This window comes from Vigna unguiculata, chromosome 3, assembly GCF_004118075.2.
Source record: "Vigna unguiculata cultivar IT97K-499-35 chromosome 3, ASM411807v1, whole genome shotgun sequence".
In the NCBI taxonomy this organism is placed as follows: domain Eukaryota; kingdom Viridiplantae; phylum Streptophyta; class Magnoliopsida; order Fabales; family Fabaceae; genus Vigna; species Vigna unguiculata.
The window spans coordinates 5,742,016-5,763,693 of NC_040281.1; the positions used below are offsets into that span (position 1 = coordinate 5,742,016).

Genomic DNA, 21,678 nt, shown 5'->3' on the forward strand with positions numbered 1-21,678 from the left:
TAAAAGTTTGGTTTTTTCACTAAAAAAGTCCACCTGCATTGCCAATTTTAAATATTTTAGAGTTAGAATACTAAAATTATGGATTCAACAAAACAAAATAGAGGACAAAAGTTATATTTAAGCCAAATTTAAAAATATGATGTTAATTTTTATGTATTTACTAGTAATCTTTATAGTGTCAACTAATTATAATTTTATCTCAAATTCTTTGAAAAAACTTAAATATCACTACAATTTCTCTAATATATTTATTTTATTGTTTTTGTTCCTAAATGCTAATTAGTTTATTCCCGTACCTTTTGGCTTAGTTTTTTTTCTTAGAGTTGAATTTATTTCTGTTCTCTTATTAAGTCACCGTATCATCTCATCTGATATTATGTATTATAGTGTAGTGATGTATATTATGAATGTTGTATCACTAAAAATGGTAAAATTTACTTTATATGAACTAAAAATAATGTTTTCTTTATAAGACCAAAATAATAAAGTTATTATATTATAATAAATAATTAAATAATTAAATACTTAAAAACAATATTTATTATCTTTATGATCTTTTAAAATATTATATTATGCATACAAATATTTTTTTTTAAAAATATTTTATATTTCTTAACTTATACCTATTTTACACTAATTAAGCATGATAGTGGTAGTTAAATTTATGTAATGTTTTCATTTTGATAAAATTAAAAACTGCAATTTGCAAATTATCCTGAACCATGATTATTAGTACATTTTCCATTTTTAAACATAACAATATTATATATATATATATATATATAAATATATATATATATATATATCGGGATTTTATGAAATAAAAATTATTAGATAAGATAAATGAATGAAGGGAAAAAGATATATATATATATATATATATATATATATATATATATATAATATTTAATATACAACACTTTTGAAAAAAAAATACCATAACTCTCTTGTAATGCTTAAAAACTAGTATATGAATAAAAAGAAAGAGAAAAAGTACATGAATAAAATAAAATAATAAATTTATATTATAACATATTTCTTATATTTATTATATAACTATTATATTTTTTGTATTTTTATAATTTGTATATGACTCTTAAATTTTATAAATCTGTAACATAATTAAGTTTGTATTAAATTTTTAAGATCAAAATGCAGATTTAAACGAACTTAGAATGTGTACCTATATATCAAATATTTGAATTTTTTGTGTACATGATATTTTTCACAATTTTAAGTTTTAAATAATAATTATTTGAATTATTATTTAAAAGAAAGTGTTGATAGAACATAACTTACAAATTCTCTTTCACGTAGTTTGAGGGTTACATGCTTAAGCCCTCCGTAAACCCTAGTATATATAACTTCTAGTTTTTTTTTTTCCTTTCCTCCCTTTCTTTTGGTCTATTCAAATTCAAAATCCTCAGTTTGCAGCCGTCCTTCTACTCCAGGTTCCACTTTCCCCAATTTTTGTTCATTACTTCACACACTAACATTGTGTTGTATTTGTGTTGACGCTGTTATGATTGTATTAGCACTGACGGAACACGAATTTCAATTATGAAATAAGGAATTTGAAGTTCCGGAACCGAAAAATCTTTAATTTAACTAATTATTTATTATTGTTTCTGTCATTTTTGTTGTGTATGATGCGAAGTGGTGACTTGTGAGCACTTAAATTTCGTAGAAAGGAAATGAGGAAGAAAGTGGACGAGCGAATCAGAACTCTAATCGAAAATGGCGTTAGAACAAGGCATAGGTCCATGTTCGTCATCATCGGTGACAAGTCTCGTGACCAGGTAGTTTTTGTTGTAGCATTATAGTGATAGGCTTCCTAGGATTGGAACCCTTTGGAAACTTTATCTGAGTACTAAGTGCAGTGACTCTTCTGCTTGCAGATTGTCAATCTTCATTACATGCTTAGCAAGGCGCAGATTAAGTCCAGGCCGACTGTGTTGTGGTGTTACAAGGACAAACTAGAACTGAGCAGGTTCTGGATACAATCCATGAAACTGTCTTGTGTGAATAAACTTTGATATACTGCTGTCTTTGTTTGTCAGAGTTGTTTCTGAGTGAGGTTTGTTTGAGCTTGATTAAGATGATTGATTATAAATGTCTTAATGCAGTCACAAGAAAAAGCGCAGCAAGCAGATTAAAAAGTTGGTGCAGAGGGGTCTTTATGATCCAGATAAAGGTGATTCATTTGAATTGTTTGTGGCAAGTGGGGGATTGACATATTGTTTATATAAGGAGTCGGAAAGAATTCTTGGTAATACCTTTGGAATGTGTGTACTTCAGGTATCATGAACTTCCTTGTAGCTCATTGTCTTTTTCTATTTTTCTTTCTGGGCTGTCTTTCTCTTTCCTTTCTCTACAATAAAACAAATTTTGCATCATATTTCCCTTTAGGATTTTGAGGCATTGACACCTAATCTCCTAGCAAGAACAATGGAGACAGTGGAGGGAGGCGGGTTGATTGTTCTGCTGCTACGCTCTTTATCCTCGTTGACAAGTCTGTACACCATGGTGATGGTATGAAAATAGATTCATAAGAATTGATATTCTAGTTTTTCTTTTTAAATTTCCAATTCATTTGGTTAACTATATGTGTTCTTTTAAGCTACAGTTGTACTCCCCCTTTTTGCTGATATTTGTGTCCAGCCAGGGCTTGGATTTGGGATATTAATTTTTGTTTTTTCTTGTCTGCATTTTCATTTATTGGAGTTCATATGCTTTCATGAATCATTACACTTCCTTTATGCGTATCCTTTTACTAAAAAAAGGACATTGGTCATTATTTGATGCTGTTCTTTTATCTGAGTAGTAATAATTTTGTTGATATATCTGCAACCTTCTCAATAGGCATGAAAATATTTTTTGACAACAACAAACCAAAATACATCAATCAATTATAGGCCGTGGGTTGGTGCACTTGTTAACAAAAAAATAATATATTTACAACTAATATTTGCTGATAAAAAAAATAGAATAATCCTATATGTTTGATTGGGGCTTCACTAAAATAAATGTAATGTGTGTTAAGGAAGCGAGGCCTGTACTTACCATGCTGCTTTTGAAGTCTCATTAAATTCAACTTTCTTGTGGATCACTGCTTGCAGGATGTCCATGATAGATTTCGAACTGAATCCCACTCCGAGGCTACTGGGCGCTTTAATGAACGGTTCTTATTGTCTCTAGCTTCTTGTAAGGCATGCGTAGTCATGGATGATGAACTGAATGTATTACCAATTTCATCTCACATAAGGTCTATTACCTCAGTTCCTGCTAAAGAGGTACTTCTATTATTATGTATTAAACAAAATATTTCTTGCATTTTTATTTTTCGTTGGGGTTTCTGGATTGTTTGGGGTTTTAATGTGTTGGAGATCCCATATTTATAGTCGAAGTCAGATCCTCTAACACACACCCTCATGCTGAGGACTAGATATCTTTTGCGTGAGATTAGATATTTGTGGGTGGTCCAATAGAGCCCTGATATCGAGTGACATAATTGGTTTCAACAAACCTCATCAAGATAGATCCTTGATAAACTTTGATACTATCTCAAAAAGTGAACTTTAAGTGTAACTTGACCTCATAGAATCAACTTGTAGAATAAGGTTTGCCTATACTTATATACTCTAATATTACCATATCTCCTGTTAATGTGGGATATCCAATATCTTGCGTGAAGGGCTTTCTTTTAATGTTAGCATAAGTGCAAAAGAAATAATTATTTTCTTTAAATATTCTCACATGTTTTAATTCTTAGTTTAAACATGTAATATTTCTTGATTGGATTTTTTGTGAAGATTGTGGTACAAACAGGTCTTCCTCAAGAATCTGTCTGATAGAGTTCATATAAGTTTTGCTTTTTAATATATGATAGAGCTGCCTTAGAATCTTAGTGATAGTTTTGAAGCATTTGATAGCTGTGAATGTTAAAGATATTTGTACTTATAAAGGTGGTGGAGAATGATACTACACGAAGGAAGATGGAAGATGGAAGAGACTAGGGAGAGTGATTGTGTGTGTGTTGTACTTATAAAGGTGGTGGAGAGTGATAATACATGAAGGAAGATAGGACATGGAAGAGACTAGGGAGAGTGATTGTGTGCGTGTGTGTGTGTGTGTGTTCATACTAATGTACTACTACTAGTTCTAGGTTAACGATGCAATGCAATACTGTATAAAGTACATCTAGGCCCCATATACTTTCGACAATACTGATTAATTTTATGTGTGTGTGTTCATACTAATGTACTACTAGTTCTAGGTTAACGATTCAATGCAATATTGTATAAAGTATATCTAGGCCCCACATACTTTCGACAATACTGGTTAATTTTGTTATTGATCTTCCTTCGGGATGCAGTATTCCTCATTTGTAATGATGGTGTGTTTTGCATTTAGTAAATTTTGGTTAGTGTTATATTTAAAACATTATCGGAATGCGTTATTTGTTATTGAAAACCTTTTGCATATCTAATACCATGAAAATTATTTATAGTAAACTTTTCATTGGAATGCTATAACATTCTTACTTGTAGTGAACGGATGCAATTTTTGTCTTGTTGTCTTCATATCTGAAGTATCCTAATTTTTTCTAATTGTAGTGTATGGATGCAATTTTTTAAGTAATATTACCAAAGCTATTTAAACTATATTGTAGGATTTTTATTCTTCTATCTTTCTTGGCAACCAAGCTTGATGGTTCTTTCTTTAAATTTTGGTGGGGTTCAATCGGTAATATGTAAGTCTCTGAATTGATGCTGTAGGATTCTGAAGAACTCTCAGAAGCAGAACTGGAGCTGAAAAACCTTAAAGAACAACTAAATGAAGATTTCCCTGTTGGTCCATTGATTAGGAAGTGTTGCACGATGGACCAGGTCAGATGTTTCACCTTAAATAATTTTCTTCTTCCCAAAGAAATTAGTTTTTAGGTGGTGGATGTGAGCAAGTTTTTATTTGATTTTTGTTTATAGGGAAAGGCTGTTGTGACATTTCTGGATGCAATTTTGGACAAGACACTACGTAGTACTGTTGCTTTATTGGCTGCTCGTGGACGTGGTAAATCAGCTGCTCTTGGCTTATCGATTGCTGGAGCTGTAGCTGTGGGGTACTGTTCCATCAGACATAGATATATTTATTTGGATAGTTACAGCAAATTTTTTAGTAACTTACACAAGAAAGTTATCTGTAGGTATTCAAATATCTTTGTGACAGCGCCCAGCCCTGAGAATTTGAAAACCTTGTTTGATTTTATATGCAAAGGTTTTGATGCTCTTGACTACAAGGTACTGGTTTTCTCCCTTGTTGACGGCTACAACCATTATTGGTTAATTAGTATCAATTTTAGTTGCAAAAGTTCTAAAGATGGCAACTTGGTTGTCAAGTAAGCATAAGTTCCAAGGATGGGCAACTGGGCTGTTAGTTTTGGTAATTAAGTGATCACTGCATTTATTTTTTTATTTCTGTGGTTCATTGCCCATCTAAATCATTACCTGTAGTGCATATTTGTATTAATTTATCTGAACAAAATTGATTTTAAAAAATGGTTACATGAGCTTAAAAAGGGAAGTACACTAAAGTTGCCTTACCAAACACACCAGCTTTTATTCTGAATAATGTTTTTTTATCAGAATTTAATCTTTTCCAAAATATACTATAAGAGGGCTACTTTTTCCACTGACAATAGGAACATATAGATTTTGATGTGGTGAAAAGTGTGAATCCCGAGTTCAAGAAAGCTACTGTAAGGATCAATATTTACAAGCACCACAGACAGACAATTCAGGTAAGTTCGTTGATCATTCTGTACTAATACTGTTAAGGGAACTTTCTGTTGCCGTGAAGTTACAATTAAATGTAATTCTGGACTTATTTTTCATCTTCATTTATTTTCTTCATTCAGTATATACTGCCAAATGAGCATGAAAAGCTTTCACAAGTTGAGTTGTTGGTTGTTGATGAAGCAGCCGCTATTCCACTTCCTGTGGTGAAGTCTTTGTTGGGCCCTTATCTGGTCTTTCTGTCTTCTACTGTTAACGGGTATGACTAATGTTTGTTTTTGGCGAAATATTCCATCAAATGCATTTTTTTCTAAACAATTATCAATCCATTCCTTAGTCAATTTTATGCCTCAGTTAATGGAGCTTAACTTATAATGTGGCTTAATTGCTGACTCTTTTTTGTCATTCATTGGAAGTTATGAAGGTACTGGACGCTCTTTATCGCTCAAACTTTTGCAGCAATTGGAAGAGCGAAGTCACGTGTCTGCTAAGAACACAAAGGACACTGGTACTTATTTACACCTCAGGCTTTAGAATTCAATTTAAATATAAATAAGTATTGTGCATGTCATGAACTCTTTTGGATGATAACAGTCTAAGTTGATTGTGGAATAGAGGTCATTGGTTATCACTGATTAATATCTTTTTCAAGGTATGTGTGCATTAATGTTGGCTTGATGTATCAGGTCGACTTTTTAAGAAAGTAGAATTGAGTGAATCCATCAGATATTCTTCTGGGGATCCCATTGAAAGCTGGCTTAACAATCTACTTTGCTTAGATGTTTCAAATGCCATCCCTAATCTTAGCAGGTTAGATCAAAGCACATTTCATATTTCCTTTGAAAGTGAGACCTTTTAGTCAATCTCCATTTTTTGTTTTTCTCCTGAAAACAGGTTACCACCACCCAGCGAGTGTGATCTATACTATGTTAATCGGGATACCCTCTTTTCGTACCACAGAGATAGTGAATTATTTTTGCAGGTAAATTAGATTTCTGATTTTGTAGGGTGGCTTGTGATTGATCTTTTCATGTGTTTAAATTCTGTTCTGAAAATATTTTATTATTGCAGCGAATGATGGCCTTATATGTTGCGTCTCATTACAAGAATTCTCCCAACGATTTGCAACTGATGGCAGACGCTCCAGCACACCACTTATTTGTACTACTTGGTAAACTTGATTTTCTTTCTCTGTGTTCTTCTTTTGTTACTCATCTTAATTAATATGACTTGAATTAGTCTTATAATAGTATTTGTATGACAGGGCCTGTTGATGAATCAAAGAATCAACTTCCTGATATTCTGTGTGTTATTCAGGTTTGCATATTCGATCAACCAATTTTTCTGCTCTATTTTTGCATGTGGCCTGTCTCATTGGCTGTCATGGCTTGGCTTGGCTTCTCTGTTTTGACAGAACCTGTTATTTCCAATTTTCTCATCACTTGGCCATTAGAATGTGTGCTGATACCAGTTCACCTTATCTCTTCCCGCTGCTTGCTTACAATAAGTGAAATTGTTGATTTATTTCTTATTATATGTCCAATTATGGAGCTACAAGCATTTATCACTGTGGAAACTGTTATTTTGATACTGATATTATCTTCAGCCAGGACAATAGTCAGCCGGGACACTAGCTTGTATTGGTTTATAATGCTTGAAGCTTTGGGTTCTCTTTGTTTAAATATTGATGTTTGATAGAGTTTATCAGTTTTTTAATCAGATATGTGAAGTTTCTGTATATCCATCAGTTCTGTTTTTTCCTTTACACCTTCATGCAGTATCATTACACTAAAAATATCGGGCCACTGATTAAAGCATTTGAACTTTATGTTGGTTGCAAGATTTCTTCGTTCAACTAAATTTTACTTTATGTTTGCTTTAAATTTGTTATTAATTATGGTTATATATACTATAGAGGGTTGCACTTATTATCCCTCTTCTGCTTCTCTTATCTGTGACTTCAAGATTCCATAAATTTGATTTACAGGTTTCCCTTGAGGGACAGATTTCTCGTAAGTCAGCCATCCAAAGTTTGAGTGATGGTCATCAACCTTTTGGAGATCAAATACCATGGAAATTCTGTGAGCAATTCCGAGACACAGTTTTCCCCTCACTTTCAGGTGCTCGTATTGTACGGATAGCGACACACCCAAGTGCCATGAGGGTAAATTTTATACTCTGTTCTGGCATATGGTTTATCCAGATTCCTCCAAAGTTGTAACATCTTTCCTTAATTTCAGCTTGGATATGGTTCACAAGCAGTTGAACTTTTAGTTCGGTGAGTGCATGGCTGATTTCTTGTTTAAATTGGAGTAATGTTCATTTTATGCTTTTCTTTTTTACTGAAGGTTCTGTGAACATTCAGTTTGTCAAAAGTTTTTAATTTAATATCTTATTTTGTTTGGGTGGAGTCACGGTTCAACAGTTTGATAGAAAATATCTCTGATATTTGTATACAGCCAATTATTTCTCTAAACTAGGTGCTAATATAGGAGTTGCTTTATCTTGTCATTAGGATTTTAGTTTTTGTAATTAATATGGTATTGGTATAAATATATTCTTGTGTGTTCTGATCTGATTACTCAAAAATTTCCATCTCACTCTGTTTACTAACTTCATCAATTAATCATGTTGTCACTGTCTGCAGCTACTATGAAGGACAACTCACTTCTATTTCTGAGATTGATGTTGAAGATGAAGGGAAGACTTCACGTGTTAGAGTTACAGAAGCTGCAGAGCAAGTATGTTACCACTGAAAATCCCCTATTGAATTGGTTGAATTAGTTGTGTTCATTGAAGTCTCTGAAAGTATGCCAGTGGTATTGGAACTATCTGATTCCTTTTACTGTCTAGCTGATTGACTCTGGCAGAATCGTGATTCAACTAGAAAAGACGAAAGTTTTAGAAAAATGTCATTGGTACTAATTATACTAGTGGAAATACCGGTGTTGTAGCACCTGTGTAACCATATTTTTATTATATTACTAAAAAAAATAATATGGTTTCAGAAAATAAACAGCAAAAAGTGTATGGTCCTCTTCTTAAGTAGAAATGCAAAAGAAAAGAAAGATAGAGAGAAGTAATTCTTGCTTGTAAGAGTTAGTCTGGCAAGTAGGAAAATTTTCGTGCTATGAAAGTAGAGTCTATGTTCGAAATCCTCATGTTGGAAAAGAGTACATTACCGTCAAATGTAGCACTTTATTAACTAGTTTCTTTTAGCTCTTAGATATTATTGACTGAATAATTTGAATACAGTCATAGTGCAGTTTGAGCAAGACTATATTTAATTTGTTATTTTATGTGCCCTTTAACTCAATTTTAATGTTTATCTTTTTCAAACACACTTTAGCTTTTTCATGATACTACTATGGAATATGGATTCAGGTTTCATTACTTGAAGAAAATATAAAACCTAGAACAGATCTACCTCATTTACTTGTACATCTGCGTGAAAGGCGGCCAGAAAAGCTCCATTACATTGGTGTCTCCTTTGGGTTAACTTTGGACCTTTTTCGCTTTTGGAGGAAACATAAATTTGCTCCTTTCTACATTGGCCAGATTCCAGTTAAGCTTTACTTTTTCTGAATTTGTAAATAATACTTAATTTGTAAAGAATACTAAATACTAAATTTATATTTACAAGTTATTAACGTGTTTGTTCAATTTCATAGAATACTATTACTGGTGAGCACTCGTGCATGATCCTAAGACCCTTGAACAATGATGAAATTGAAGCTGATGGATCAAATCCGTTGGGTTTTTTTGGTCCATTTTACCAAGGTGGATTTCTCTTCCTTTGCTGTTATAATGTATGTCTTTGATATTATAATCCATTTTTGTTAATGATTGATGATTTAGTTTGCCACTTGCAGATTTTAGGCAAAGATTTTCTAAACTTCTTGCTTCGACCTTTCGTGGCATGGAATACAAGCTTGCTTTGAGGTTAGTATCAAGAGTTTAGTGGTTCATTGTTCTAAATTCTTAGATGTATGTTGATATTTTGTGGTTCATTGAATTCTAACGAACTAAGGCTATGTATTACTGATAATTAATTAGATCATATGACGAATAAGATTTTCCACAACCTTATTTGTTCATTTTGATAAAAGAAGTATTGGTAAATGAAAAGCAAAATATTATCTGAGACAAACAAAAGACTTGAAAGGAAAAGGAACTTGATATTTCAATGTCTTTTGCACACAAGCTCTTACCTGTATGAAGGTTAAGTGGAAAATGGTATTAAGGGAAATTAACACGAAAAGGAAATAGGAAATCATTATCAAAGATACAGTGATTTTTTTATTTTTTTTCACTCCCTTTCAAGTTGTTAAATGAATATCAATTGTTTCCAAACTTGCTGTTAAGTTCTTGGAATCTTTCTATTGGGAGTCCATTGATGAATACATCTACGGTCACTTGGATTCCTTGATGGAATTTTAAAACTCTCGGCCATTAGACTTTCTTGAACTCTGTAGCATATGCATCCCTGATTTATATATTGAATTTTCTAAATACTTACTATAATGATAATTTATCCAGCATAATAGATCCAAAAATCAATTTCAAGGACCAAGACCCTAAGGAAATCGCATCTGATAAATATCTGCAGTCAATCGGAGAATATTTATCACCACATGATATGAAGCGTTTGGAGGCTTATGTTGACAACCTTGCTGACTTTCATCTGGTAAGAGCTCGAGTGTTGGATAATGATACTCTGATCAGTTTTCTGAATGGTTTCTTGATGATGACATGTCTAATGCTTTTCTGGTTATTGAAAACTGTTGTTCTTCAACTCCTTATGGTTCTCACTTGGTAAAATCCTAAACGGTTATTCATTGCTTTTTTCATTTTTCAAAGCAGAAGTACTTAAACTGATAAATACAAATAAATATATTTTTACCAATTGTACTCGTGGTTTAATGGTTGTTGACTGAAGTGAGTATGATTTTTTTATTGGATAAACTGGATTAATGTGAGCTTGCATGATATGCAAGATCATCAATATGTGAGAATTGTGATGACCGAATTAAATGACATTCAAAATGGTTCAGTGTAGTGACTAATGTAAACCCAAAGGCTGAAGTTGTGATATAACTATTCCAAACCTAGATCATTGAAATAACATAATTTGAATATCTGTTTAATACATTTGGAGCGTTTTTAAGTTTGATCTCGACCCCTTTTCTCTTTGACAGATCCTAGATTTGGTGCCAACCCTTACACGTCTGTACTTCCAACAAAAGCTCCCAGTTACATTGTCCTATGCTCAAGCTTCTGTGTTACTCTGCATTGGTCTGCAGAATCAGAACATTTCATACATTGAGGTCTGTTTATCGACTTAATAATTTGTTCAGTTGAAAATATTACACACTCGGAGTTATCACTTGATGTCTTGTACGTCAAAGCAATAAAGGACAACCTAAAAGTTGAATCCTAATTAGTTAATTTATATGCAGTGTTGGTGTAATTTTTTCTTTTTATAGACATAAAGTATGATTTCTTTTGCTGCCACGTTATATAAATGAATAGGATGAATTCTTGTTTGAATGTCTATGCAAAAAGATTTTACAATGATTGTGCATATAAATTCTATTGTGAAATTTACACAACAAAAACCTTATCTCACCGGGTAAGGTCAGTGATATGGATCATGTGTTGAATTTTTCTGAAGTATGCTAAGTCATCTATTGAAATTTAGCATACGTTGGTGAGTTTATCATGATACAAAATCAACGAGTCAATCTAAAATTTATTGTTTGATTTTGTTTTGAGGTTTGAGTTTTCCTGTTTGGTGTCTTCTACCCTCACTGGGCCGCTTCTCAATACGATGGAATCACATTCCCTTATATATCCCTTTTGTTTAACAGGGACAAACCAGTTTGGAAAGGCAGACAATATTGTCTCTATTTATAAAGGTTATGAAGAAGTTCTACAAATATCTAGATGGCCGTGCATCCAAGGAGATTGAATCAACCTTGCCAAGACTGAAAGAAGTAAGTTTCTTGATCACAATTTAACTTTTGTATTTCATGGCATGGTGCTTTCACTAAAATCCACACAAGATTTTGGTTAGTGACTTTATAATTCTGCTGCTGTGTTTAGGAAAACAAATTTTAGTTTGTTCCTCCTTTTTAACATTTTCGCTAATCTTGCACCACATCTCTTTTGGTTTTATGTTCTGTTTTGTCCATAGATTGTGATGGAACCTCACAGTGTCTCTGTGGACGAAGATCTCAACAATGCAGCTAAACAAGTCGAGGTACGTGGGTTCATGTTTTGTTTTCTTTTTTTGCAGATCAGTACAACAAATCCCATTTTTGCTTTTTCACCTCCAGTTTTCGTGGCTCAAATCATGTTTTCATGTTTGTCATTGGACAGGATGACATGAAATCAAAAGCAGAATCACTCTTTACCCCTGATTTGTTCCAACAGTATGCCATCGAAGATGGAGACTCTGGCCTTCAGACTGTTTTACAAAATAATGATGGAAAAATACCCACCGGTGGTCTTATTAGCGTAAAATCCAATAGGAGCGCAATGAAGCCTGAAAAGGTAAAGGAAAGTGGCAAGAGTGACAAAAAACGCAGTAAAGATAATTCCAACCATAAGTCAAGCAAAAAGAGAAGATCTTGAGTTGAATATGATGATAAAAACCACCCAAGAAAAAGACTGATGATTACAGGTAATTGTTGGTCCTTGAGTCAGAACGGCATACAAGCTCAAAGTGAACGACCCAATCAAGGGGATGAGAATCAGTTCATGTAATGGACTCACCTGTGCATGGTTTGCTGTGGAAATCTCCATAAATTTCAAGTGCAGGATTATTTATTATGGCTACTAATCTTCAATTTGTTTTTATTTTATGTTTTCATGGGAATTAGTGGGTATCATTACTGTATTATTATAAATGCGACGGCTGCAGAGAAATATATTCAGGATATAATTTTAGTGGCCTTAGTTTTTGGCGGCTTAAGAGAATTGGTCAAAATCCCCAGTTTTGTCTTTTTTTTTTGGTTAATCACGTCTTGTGTGCAGCATGCGACTTTCCAAGAAAATTATATCTTATGGGAGACTGATTTGACGGTCCTGTGTTCAAAATGATGCATTTCAGATAACTATGGAGTGTTAAGATGAAAGGCATTCCAGATAGGTTTGAATTGACCCACTACCCTAGCCTTTTATTCTTTTACTTTTTAACGTTTTTCCGGACTTTTTTTTTTAAATATATACTGTAACTCGATATGATAGAACCTTGAGAAATTTATACATTGATATTTGCAAGCAAAAGAACCAATTGACTTCCTTTGAATCTAGAATCTGGAGATGTGCTAAACATAACCGGATTGAGAATATTAGCATTCTATTGATTTGGCAGAACAATCAGACAGACATCTGCTTTGGATCTTCAATTTGGACAACAGTGTGTAAACTTGAACCCTCTGGAATTCCCAGGGGAGGATCTATGCATGAACAATTATCAACATTATATAGCTCCCACTCTTTAATTTCACACTTATCTAGTGCAGCAACAACCTGTGTCCTCTCTCTGTCAGTTGGAAATGCTCCATCTGGACTCACAAGAACTGCTCCAGTATAAGACTGCCCTGCAACTCTAGCAGCTCCGTGATAATGGAACAAACCCCAACTAAGATTTTCAGCCACATCCACAATTGTCCAAAATTCTTTTGAAACAACTCCATTGTCTAATACACTGAAATAGAATGTGCCAGGTACCTTGCCCCTTCTCACCCTATATTTTCTCCTCCTCCACACCATTTCACCTTCCAATGTTTTTACCTGGAACACTGGTTCATACCAGAATGACCCTTTTGCCTTTCCCCTATAGAACAGTTGGTATTGGCATGGAAATTGATCATATGCTGGATTCTGCCCTGCCACCACACGCCAGCTCCACTGCAAACTCCCCAACCATCCCACAAACAGATCTTCTGCCACTTCATAACTTAGGTTCTGCCCCCGAAACTTCATCATTGGAGGCACATATGGTTTTTCAGGTACTTCTGCTTCCAACTCAAGACAGTTGTTTTTCTGTAATACACATAGTGAAAAGGCTTCTAGATTTGCACTTTCATATGAAGCAATACATCGGTAGTTACATACTTGATCAACAGGGCTACACCGATTCAAGCATTCAAGAGCTTTTCTACAATTGGGATCCAACAAGCAATTTAGTACCTGGCGACCACAGTTCCTCAACATGCAGTTTAGGGTAGAAAAACCTTTAGCTCTCAAATTATTCAATACTGGAACAGGCCTTATATATGCATTGATTATTACCAGCAAACAGAACCTTATATCATCAGAATTATGTCGATCCCATGCTTCAGATACTGTCTGCACTACTTCATAAGATTCTTTAGCTTTACCAGATTGAGAAGTTCCAAAAAAACTTCCAAATATTCTACCTCTCACTCCACTGGGAACATCATAGCCTCCTAGTCTGTTCTTCAAATCCGATGAAGACTCGAGGCATATTACATTTTCAATAGTTTTGCCGTTGTTATTAATCCACTCAACTGATTCCTTGTTTGTAACAGCAATAATCATCAATATATCCGCATCCCGTAATTCTTTCTGAAGTCTCGTGGACATTTCTCCGCCAGATACAATACATTCATCAGTAAATACAAGAAGCTCATACCCTTCATCAACCCATTTCAGTCTCTTTGCCTGATAAAAGAAGGGAAATATTAATGGTACTGGACCAAATCAAAAAATTAACCACACTATATTCATGGCAGAATATTATGACAAAGAAACGTACCACACGTATAATTAGAAACATCACTCCAAAATATGAAAGATTTCTGTCAATGATCTGAATACGTTCTAATTGAAGGCAAAAGCTGCGTGCTATCCAGCATATTTTAAAGCAGCAAGCTCTAAGAATAATAACATAACAAGCACAAGAGCACAATTTTTATTTCTAAATTCACTTTACCTAAACCCATTACTAAATGTATAGCAAAAATAACATTATCTTCATTTGGTTGTCAAGTGTACAACTTCAAAGAGATTTCCCTGACAGATATGTTGATGTATGAGGCAGCTTTGCTTCTTCTTTCATGTTCTTTGTCCTCTGTTACTTTTGTTTACTGAAGAACCATGTAATTCAAAAAAATCCACGCGAGGCCAAAGTAAATTACAATGAAACTTATGAAAAATGTCATTTCTGCTACACATGTTCACTCAGTGCACTGAATTCCTCCCCTTTCCTCTCCTCTGCAAATAGTCCCACACAGGCTCACATTTGGTAAATACTTAAAAAGCTATGTCTTACTCAGTTCATAAGTTATATAACTATTAACTTTCTTGCAAGCACTCCATTTATTTTTCAATATATCTTAAAGTATGCGTTTTCACTCGTTTACGTACAAGAATTAAAATCTGCACTGAAACTAATAGTTTTGCATACAAGATTAAAAGGTAAAGTTTGCATAATTGTAAAAACTAAAAAGGAAATTAAAAACAAAAGAGAAAAAGAGTAACGTAACATTTTTCAATATGGAAAATTTTAATATAGGATGTTGTATTGCAGGTACATAAATAAAGTTATATCCTACTCTTTCATTGTAGAGAAAGTGCAAAATAGAAAATAAATATTTTTAAAGTCTTGAAAATACAGAACCTAAGAGGATTTAGAATTATTCATAAAAAAAAAAATCAGTTTTCAACAACTGAAGCTCAATGAAAAAGGGAAAGAGAAGGTACGTAACAGTGTGAAGCATGACTTCTTCCCAGGATGCGGACTTAAGAGGGCTGGCAGCTCCGTGGCCAGCGACAGCTACCATCCTCACCGGCGGCGCGGGTGGCTGCTCCGCCGTCACGGCGGAGAATACGGTTGTGCGTGGGCGAAAGCGAGGGTGAGTGTGAGTGCGTGGCAGTGAGGGGAAAGGAAGAAAGCAAAGGGTATGAAGGTGAAAAGGAAAAGTGAAAGCATTAACAGATAAAGAGTTATGAAGAAACTTAAAACCGAATGTTTCAACATATTGCAGTTGCAGATTCAGAGACATCTGGGATTCTCTCTAAGTCTTACAAAAACACACTGAAAATCATCATCTGAGATTCTTCTTTATATATATTTTCTTTTTTTGTTTTAAAATGTTAATTTACTATAAAGCCCTCTAGCCATAATCCTCATTCTCCTCTTACGTTGCCCTCAAAGAATGTCATGGCTTTTAGAATGAATTGAGTAAAGGAATAGGAATGGATCTTGCAGGAGCCACTGTGAACAGTTGAACAAAGTAAATGGATAATTCTTTTCTTAGTGTTTTTATTTTGACACTATATTTGTAACAGTAGACTAAGATTCCTTATTGAAAATTTATTTTTAGATTAAATATGTTTTTTTCTTTAATTTTAAATAATAATTGGAATTAGTCCTTTCAAACGTGTTTTATAAGTTTCTTAATTAATATTGAAATAAAAATGTGTCAAGCGGAATAAATAACTCAAATGCTCTCATAAAACGTGTTTAAAACGTTAAATAAACTTAAAAATATTAGTTAAATCCAAACATTTCTAAATTTTGGAAGAAAAAATCAGACTAAAATTTCAAAAAAGACTAATTGTAATTTGTACCGAAAGTTAAGGAATCAAAAACATATTTAACCTTTTATTTTCTAACATATTATATGTTTTATTTTAAAATCAATTTAGAAGTTAAAAAATTACGTTAAACGATACAAAACAAGTAACAGTAGCTTCTCTTTTAATAGAAATCGACTCGACTAGAATTAATTTTTCAACGTGCAACCACACTAAAAATGTTTCGATCTGTATATGGATTAAAACACTCAAAATGCTTCCTATATTTTAATTATTTTTTACTGATAAGAAAAAGGATAAATAGGAAAATGTATAAAACAACTTTAATCACTGAAGTTAATATTGAAAAATTATAATGAGCGAAACTTCATATTTCATATAAGACCAAAAATTAGGGTCTCAACCAAAAAATTCGGATTAAAAGTCTTAAAAACATATTTTAAAACCCGAAAATTTGACTAATCTCCATAATGTTATTGTACAACACTTCCCATGATACTAATTAACACTGTGTTTCTTAATTTAGTATTTAGAATGTTATATAAAATTAAATTGAAATCTGTATTACAATTTATGAATTGAAACAATACAAAAGTATAAAATTTTAACAGTGATTTTATGTTTATTCTAAGCGTGATCTATTGTAAATTGTAACACTGCACATGCAATTTTAAATTTACTATCCTTCTACCTACATATCTCCGCCAGGAATCACAATTTAAACAACTTGACACAAAATTTAAATGATGAATATGTAAACTTGCATGTTCTGTCCAAAAAAATTATGCAACAAAATCTGACGATTGATACCGTAACACTTCATTTCAAACGTTGCAAGGTTGTTTGACTTGGTCGCGCAATTTCAATTAATGAAACCGATGGAATCCAAATTGGGAACAAGCATAATATCAATAGGAATAAAGACTTGGGAAATGTGACATGAAAATTCAAGAAAAAATTGATCGCCTCAGCTTCCAGTTTAACATGGAATTTAAATACAAAGACCTTGAAGAAACTCAATCTTCAAACTGGCATCAACGTTACACTTCAAAACCAGTGGTGTCTACTTATTGAAGAAACACATCTTCATCATTATCCAAATGCAATAATTTCTAATGTATGCAAACATCTTTAAGACATTTTAAAGGAAGTTTCTGATGTCCAAAGTTTTCACATCAACTGAGTCAGGTTCATCCTTGAATTCCTCCCTGAAATGGAAAACAGACAAAGCAAAATAAATCACATATGGTTTAGAACTTCTATCATCCTACTGCACCTAGTGATACGAGTAAAAAGCCTTTTCTAACAGTATAGGAGAAAACAGAAGCCAAATTTCCAACGCATCAACTATTTTTTCATCGTGCTATATTCTTAACTTCAAAGTTGAAAAGCCATAATACAGATACAAGACTAGGAAAGCCCAAGCATCATCATTCCATCTGGACTTGGGCGTTAAAATTTAAGCAGAAAATATGTACTTATTAATGGTGTTCCTTGTCCAAAAGAATTAAAGAAGAATTAGGAAGAAAGGGAAAATATAAGGACAATAAAATGAAGTCATCAGAAATACCTCTTCTTTTGAGTTTCCATTGCCTCAAGAGCATCCTTCTTCAGCTCCTCCAGCTGTGCTTTGGCTAATTTAAGTTCAAGCTCCTCTTCATACTTTGGTAGATTTTCCCTTTGAACTCCAAGTCTAAGGTGGCACCACCAAAGGAGGAACAAAAAAGAATGAGAGAAAGTAATTAAAGCCCATCAATTTATTGTACTCAACTGAAGGGAATAAAAAGCCGAAGAATCCTCACTAGCAAATGAGAAATTTAAACAACGAAATGGAATACCCGCCAATAAAAGTAGGTCAATACACAACTGACAAATAATAGGCTGTACAATTCCCTACAAGTAAACAATGCGATGCAAGTTCCAGTGTCTACGAAAAGGACAAAAACCTGTAAAACTTTGAAAATTGAATGTGTTTACTGGAATCTTGCTTCTACATACTCAGTAAAATTTCCTTCTCTACATCTTATTACAAAAATCCTTGTACCCTCTGCCATCTAATGTAATGAGAACTTTCCCATAATGAGGGTGCATATGGCCACTCAATAATATCAAAATAAAAATATTTATAAAATCATTAACAATTCCATGAAAATGCAAGTCAAATAAGATAAACACAGATGAAAATTTCAAAGCTTGAACTTAGATGTCACTTAATATTATCCAACCTAACATATCAAAAAGATATCCAGCGTTATGAACTTACTTTTTATTAATCTTATCAAACTCTGCCAATAGACGGTCCATTCCTTTCGTATCATTTCTCAGTAAAGGTTTCTTTAGCTCCTTTTCAACTTTGTCCAGTGCATCTATCATCTGAGCCTCTGCACCAAGATCATCTGTAAGACCTCTCCTGTAAAAAATTTGAACACGTAAATATGAGCTTATGTAACAAAGAACCTAATGCATCCTGAAGCAAGTGATGCTTGTGCCATATGTTGCCTTTTATTTCAATTCTATAATAAGGTAAACCAGGATGATAAATTAGGCTTGTCATAATTTAAAGAAAAAAACAAAGCCAACAGGCAATTTTTAGAACCAGAGGCTGAAAACAAATAACACTATTTTTTCATAATGAATTCAAAAAGGTACATGGAATTCAAAGAATCGTTTTACATAAAAAAAAAATAACGAGAACTTTGTATGAATGAAAAAGCTAAAGGGCACACAATACATACAATCATCACATCTACTTAAAAATTGAAGGGAGTAGAACAGATATCAGTACACACTTGGTTCTTATCTCCTTCAAAGTCAAAAGATAGGTCCTAGCATCTGGAATATCCTGCGTTTCAGTTTCAATGATGGCTAGGATATCCTGGGACTCTGACAACAAGTTTGCCCTGTAGAATGCACAATAGATTGTAGGATAACATAATCAAAACAGTTAAATAGACTGCTTCAGAGATTACGAGTTACAACCAAATAAGTATTGAGCAGAATAGTATGACAAAACAACAAAGGAAAGGCAGAAGCTCACTTCTCTCTAACTGTTTTCATGACCTTTGCATAGTGAGCAACAGCAGCTGGATCTTCCGGATCAATGGTGATCTTCTCACTCTTTAATATTCCAATGGCGGTCTCAAATTTGTTCTTCACTTCCACAAAAATGTTCTTCAGCATTTCTGTTTCCATTCAATCAAATAGTATGTTACTAAAAAGCAACATCTATAATCATAAATATACAAGGGGATACGTTATCTTGGTATACACATACACATTTTGTATGTCATATTTTAACCCTGTAACTACCACTATTATTTATCTCTTGCAATCTTATTTACACTTTCTAAATCACTCATCCTCCTACAGCACAACACAATCACAAACTATTTATTATGTAATTCCTATCCCTTTTTATTTTAATATAGATGCAAATAGTGCCTCTTTTTCACTTGGTAAAAAGTATAAATTTTCTTTTGAAGATCAAATCAACATATATATTAAAAAATATACAACTGCACAATAGAACTCACGGTCTCCCTTCAGGGCAGGAGGGGCGGACGCTTTAGCATAGTGGCGAACTGGAAAAGCATACTCCTTTTGCACAAGCATTTGACTGCCATAGATCTGTAAGAAACGGCGAAGAATGAGCAAATTGCAAAAAATATAGATAATCCACAAACATCATCGCTTTCAAATTAATAAACAAAATCAATGCAAATTAGCCATCCAGGAAACACCAGTTTCATATAATTCATTTCACCCCACAATTCTGAAACTCTGATGAGATAAATCACCAGCACAGTCACTTTCACATTAACCAACAAAATTTACGCGTATTAACCATCATTCAAACACAGTTACACACTCAATATGACAAACAAACAACCCCTCCAATCGACAACTCCTAGAGTGCAAGCAAGTTATTTCCCCCAGTCAATAGAATCGGGCGACGACAGAAAAACCTAATCGACCAAAAGAAATTGATAAACAACATGTTAACCCTCGAAATAAAGCGTGAAGTGTCCCTTTTCACCTAAATTGGATTTAAAACCATGGAGACAGACAATCAGAGAGCGCGAGATGTATTGAAAGCAATGCAGATCCCGAGATTCAACGAGAGAATCAGAAACAAGAATGTGAAGAAAATCGGTACGATAATGCATGGAGTAGGAATTGCAGATTGAAAATGAGATATACCAATTTGGATTTGGAAAAGAGACGAGAAGAGAGTGCCATGAGTGAAGAATGAATGTTTGTTCGTTCAGCTTTCTGAGAAATGCGTGAGTTAGGGCTTTTCTGCCTTATTCACTTTGATGCCTCTATTTCTCTCTCTAATGAGACCAGTTCAAGCGAATCACACTGCCACTACTAATCTGTTAGGGTACACTACACCCTCTGTCTGATCCACGATACAAGGCATCTCCTTAATTCTCAGCCGTTGGATGCTGTGCCACGTGGAAAATAATTCCCTGTCCTTCGCTCTTTGCCCAGTTTACATAAATCGCATTTTTCAATATTTTATACAATTTTTTTATTTACTTTAAACACTTTTTTTAGTGAAAAAGATATTAAAAAACAGTAAAAAAAAAACTTGAAAATTAAAGAAAATATTACTATAATTTTACTCCATGCTATTTGTAAGCTTAAATTGTGGATGATATAGTTTTATCCTATTATTATTTATTACCAATTTTTTGTATGTTATTTATCTGTCCTTAAAATATAGTGATTTTAATATTTAAAATATATGGCTTCACCTTTTCCTTTCCGCAATTTTGTTTTATTTTTTAAAGACACCTCACAGTAATCGTACTATTATTTAATTCGATCTCTCTTCTAAGTATCTTAAATTTCACATTATATTTTTATTTTTTATTTGAGTCTAATGTGTTTTTATTCTATATTTACATCTGACATTTTCATCTCAACTTAAAATAAAAACAAAATCTCAAAAAGGAAGTTTTGCCATCGAATTATGACTAATTAAAACATAAAAAATTATGTAAGATAATTTTTTTTCTCTAGTACACTTTTTCGCGTCTAAATTGTCCATGTTAGATCTATATGGATTTTATTTCCTCACCTAGGTCTTTTTTACTGAAATAGCAGTTTAATTATTTTTATTGTTTGAAAAAATATAAAAACAATAATAAAAATTATAGAAATATAGAAAATTTGCTTAGAAAAAATTTAAAAGTAAAAAATAGAAATTTTAACAAAATATCAAATTTTTTCAAATGAAATTTATAAATTTTAAATAGAGAAAGTATTAAAATCTATTAAATATTTAGAATAAATAGAAATTTAAAAA

General features: G+C 33.0%; 3 protein-coding genes across 5 annotated transcripts; 1 reads left to right on the forward strand and 2 right to left on the reverse strand.

Annotated features, from left to right (window-relative positions):
• The first annotated feature begins 1,312 nt into the window (after positions 1 to 1,312).
• Positions 1,313 to 12,768, forward strand: LOC114177523 (RNA cytidine acetyltransferase 1). 2 transcript variants are annotated; one of them, XM_028062899.1, is made up of 27 exons: positions 1,313 to 1,451; positions 1,688 to 1,799; positions 1,899 to 1,990; positions 2,127 to 2,298; positions 2,410 to 2,532; positions 3,120 to 3,293; positions 4,779 to 4,889; positions 4,986 to 5,119; positions 5,204 to 5,297; positions 5,699 to 5,797; positions 5,915 to 6,051; positions 6,209 to 6,300; positions 6,479 to 6,602; positions 6,687 to 6,774; positions 6,864 to 6,963; positions 7,057 to 7,109; positions 7,780 to 7,956; positions 8,033 to 8,070; positions 8,440 to 8,533; positions 9,177 to 9,356; positions 9,464 to 9,572; positions 9,665 to 9,734; positions 10,332 to 10,479; positions 10,991 to 11,119; positions 11,663 to 11,788; positions 11,989 to 12,054; positions 12,174 to 12,768. In XM_028062899.1, exons 2-27 carry the CDS (start codon positions 1,695 to 1,697, stop codon positions 12,426 to 12,428), a joined length of 3,090 nt encoding a protein of 1,029 aa, XP_027918700.1. In that variant the 5' UTR covers positions 1,313 to 1,451; positions 1,688 to 1,694; the 3' UTR covers positions 12,429 to 12,768. The 2 variants fall into 2 exon arrangements, with proteins under 2 accessions (XP_027918700.1, XP_027918699.1); XM_028062898.1 differs by having other exon boundaries at positions 1,319 to 1,451; positions 1,658 to 1,799.
• Positions 12,769 to 13,069: 301 nt separating this feature from the next.
• LOC114177525 (violaxanthin de-epoxidase, chloroplastic) lies at positions 13,070 to 15,875 on the reverse strand. 2 transcript variants are annotated; one of them, XM_028062900.1, is made up of 2 exons: positions 15,533 to 15,875; positions 13,070 to 14,486 (listed from the first exon to the last, which is right to left on the reverse strand). In XM_028062900.1, the coding sequence occupies exons 1-2, from the start codon at positions 15,827 to 15,829 to the stop codon at positions 13,176 to 13,178; spliced, it is 1,608 nt and encodes a 535-aa protein (XP_027918701.1). In that variant the 5' UTR covers positions 15,830 to 15,875; the 3' UTR covers positions 13,070 to 13,175. The 2 variants fall into 2 exon arrangements, with proteins under 2 accessions (XP_027918701.1, XP_027918702.1); XM_028062901.1 differs by lacking the exon at positions 15,533 to 15,875 and adding an exon at positions 14,581 to 15,232.
• Positions 15,876 to 17,254: 1,379 nt separating this feature from the next.
• Positions 17,255 to 20,761, reverse strand: LOC114174947 (probable ATP synthase 24 kDa subunit, mitochondrial). Its single transcript, XM_028059682.1, has 7 exons — positions 20,565 to 20,761; positions 19,898 to 19,991; positions 19,402 to 19,546; positions 19,154 to 19,264; positions 18,628 to 18,774; positions 17,935 to 18,057; positions 17,255 to 17,572 (listed from the first exon to the last, which is right to left on the reverse strand). Exons 1-7 carry the CDS (start codon positions 20,601 to 20,603, stop codon positions 17,506 to 17,508), a joined length of 726 nt encoding a protein of 241 aa, XP_027915483.1. The 5' UTR covers positions 20,604 to 20,761; the 3' UTR covers positions 17,255 to 17,505.
• Positions 20,762 to 21,678: the final 917 nt, after the last annotated feature.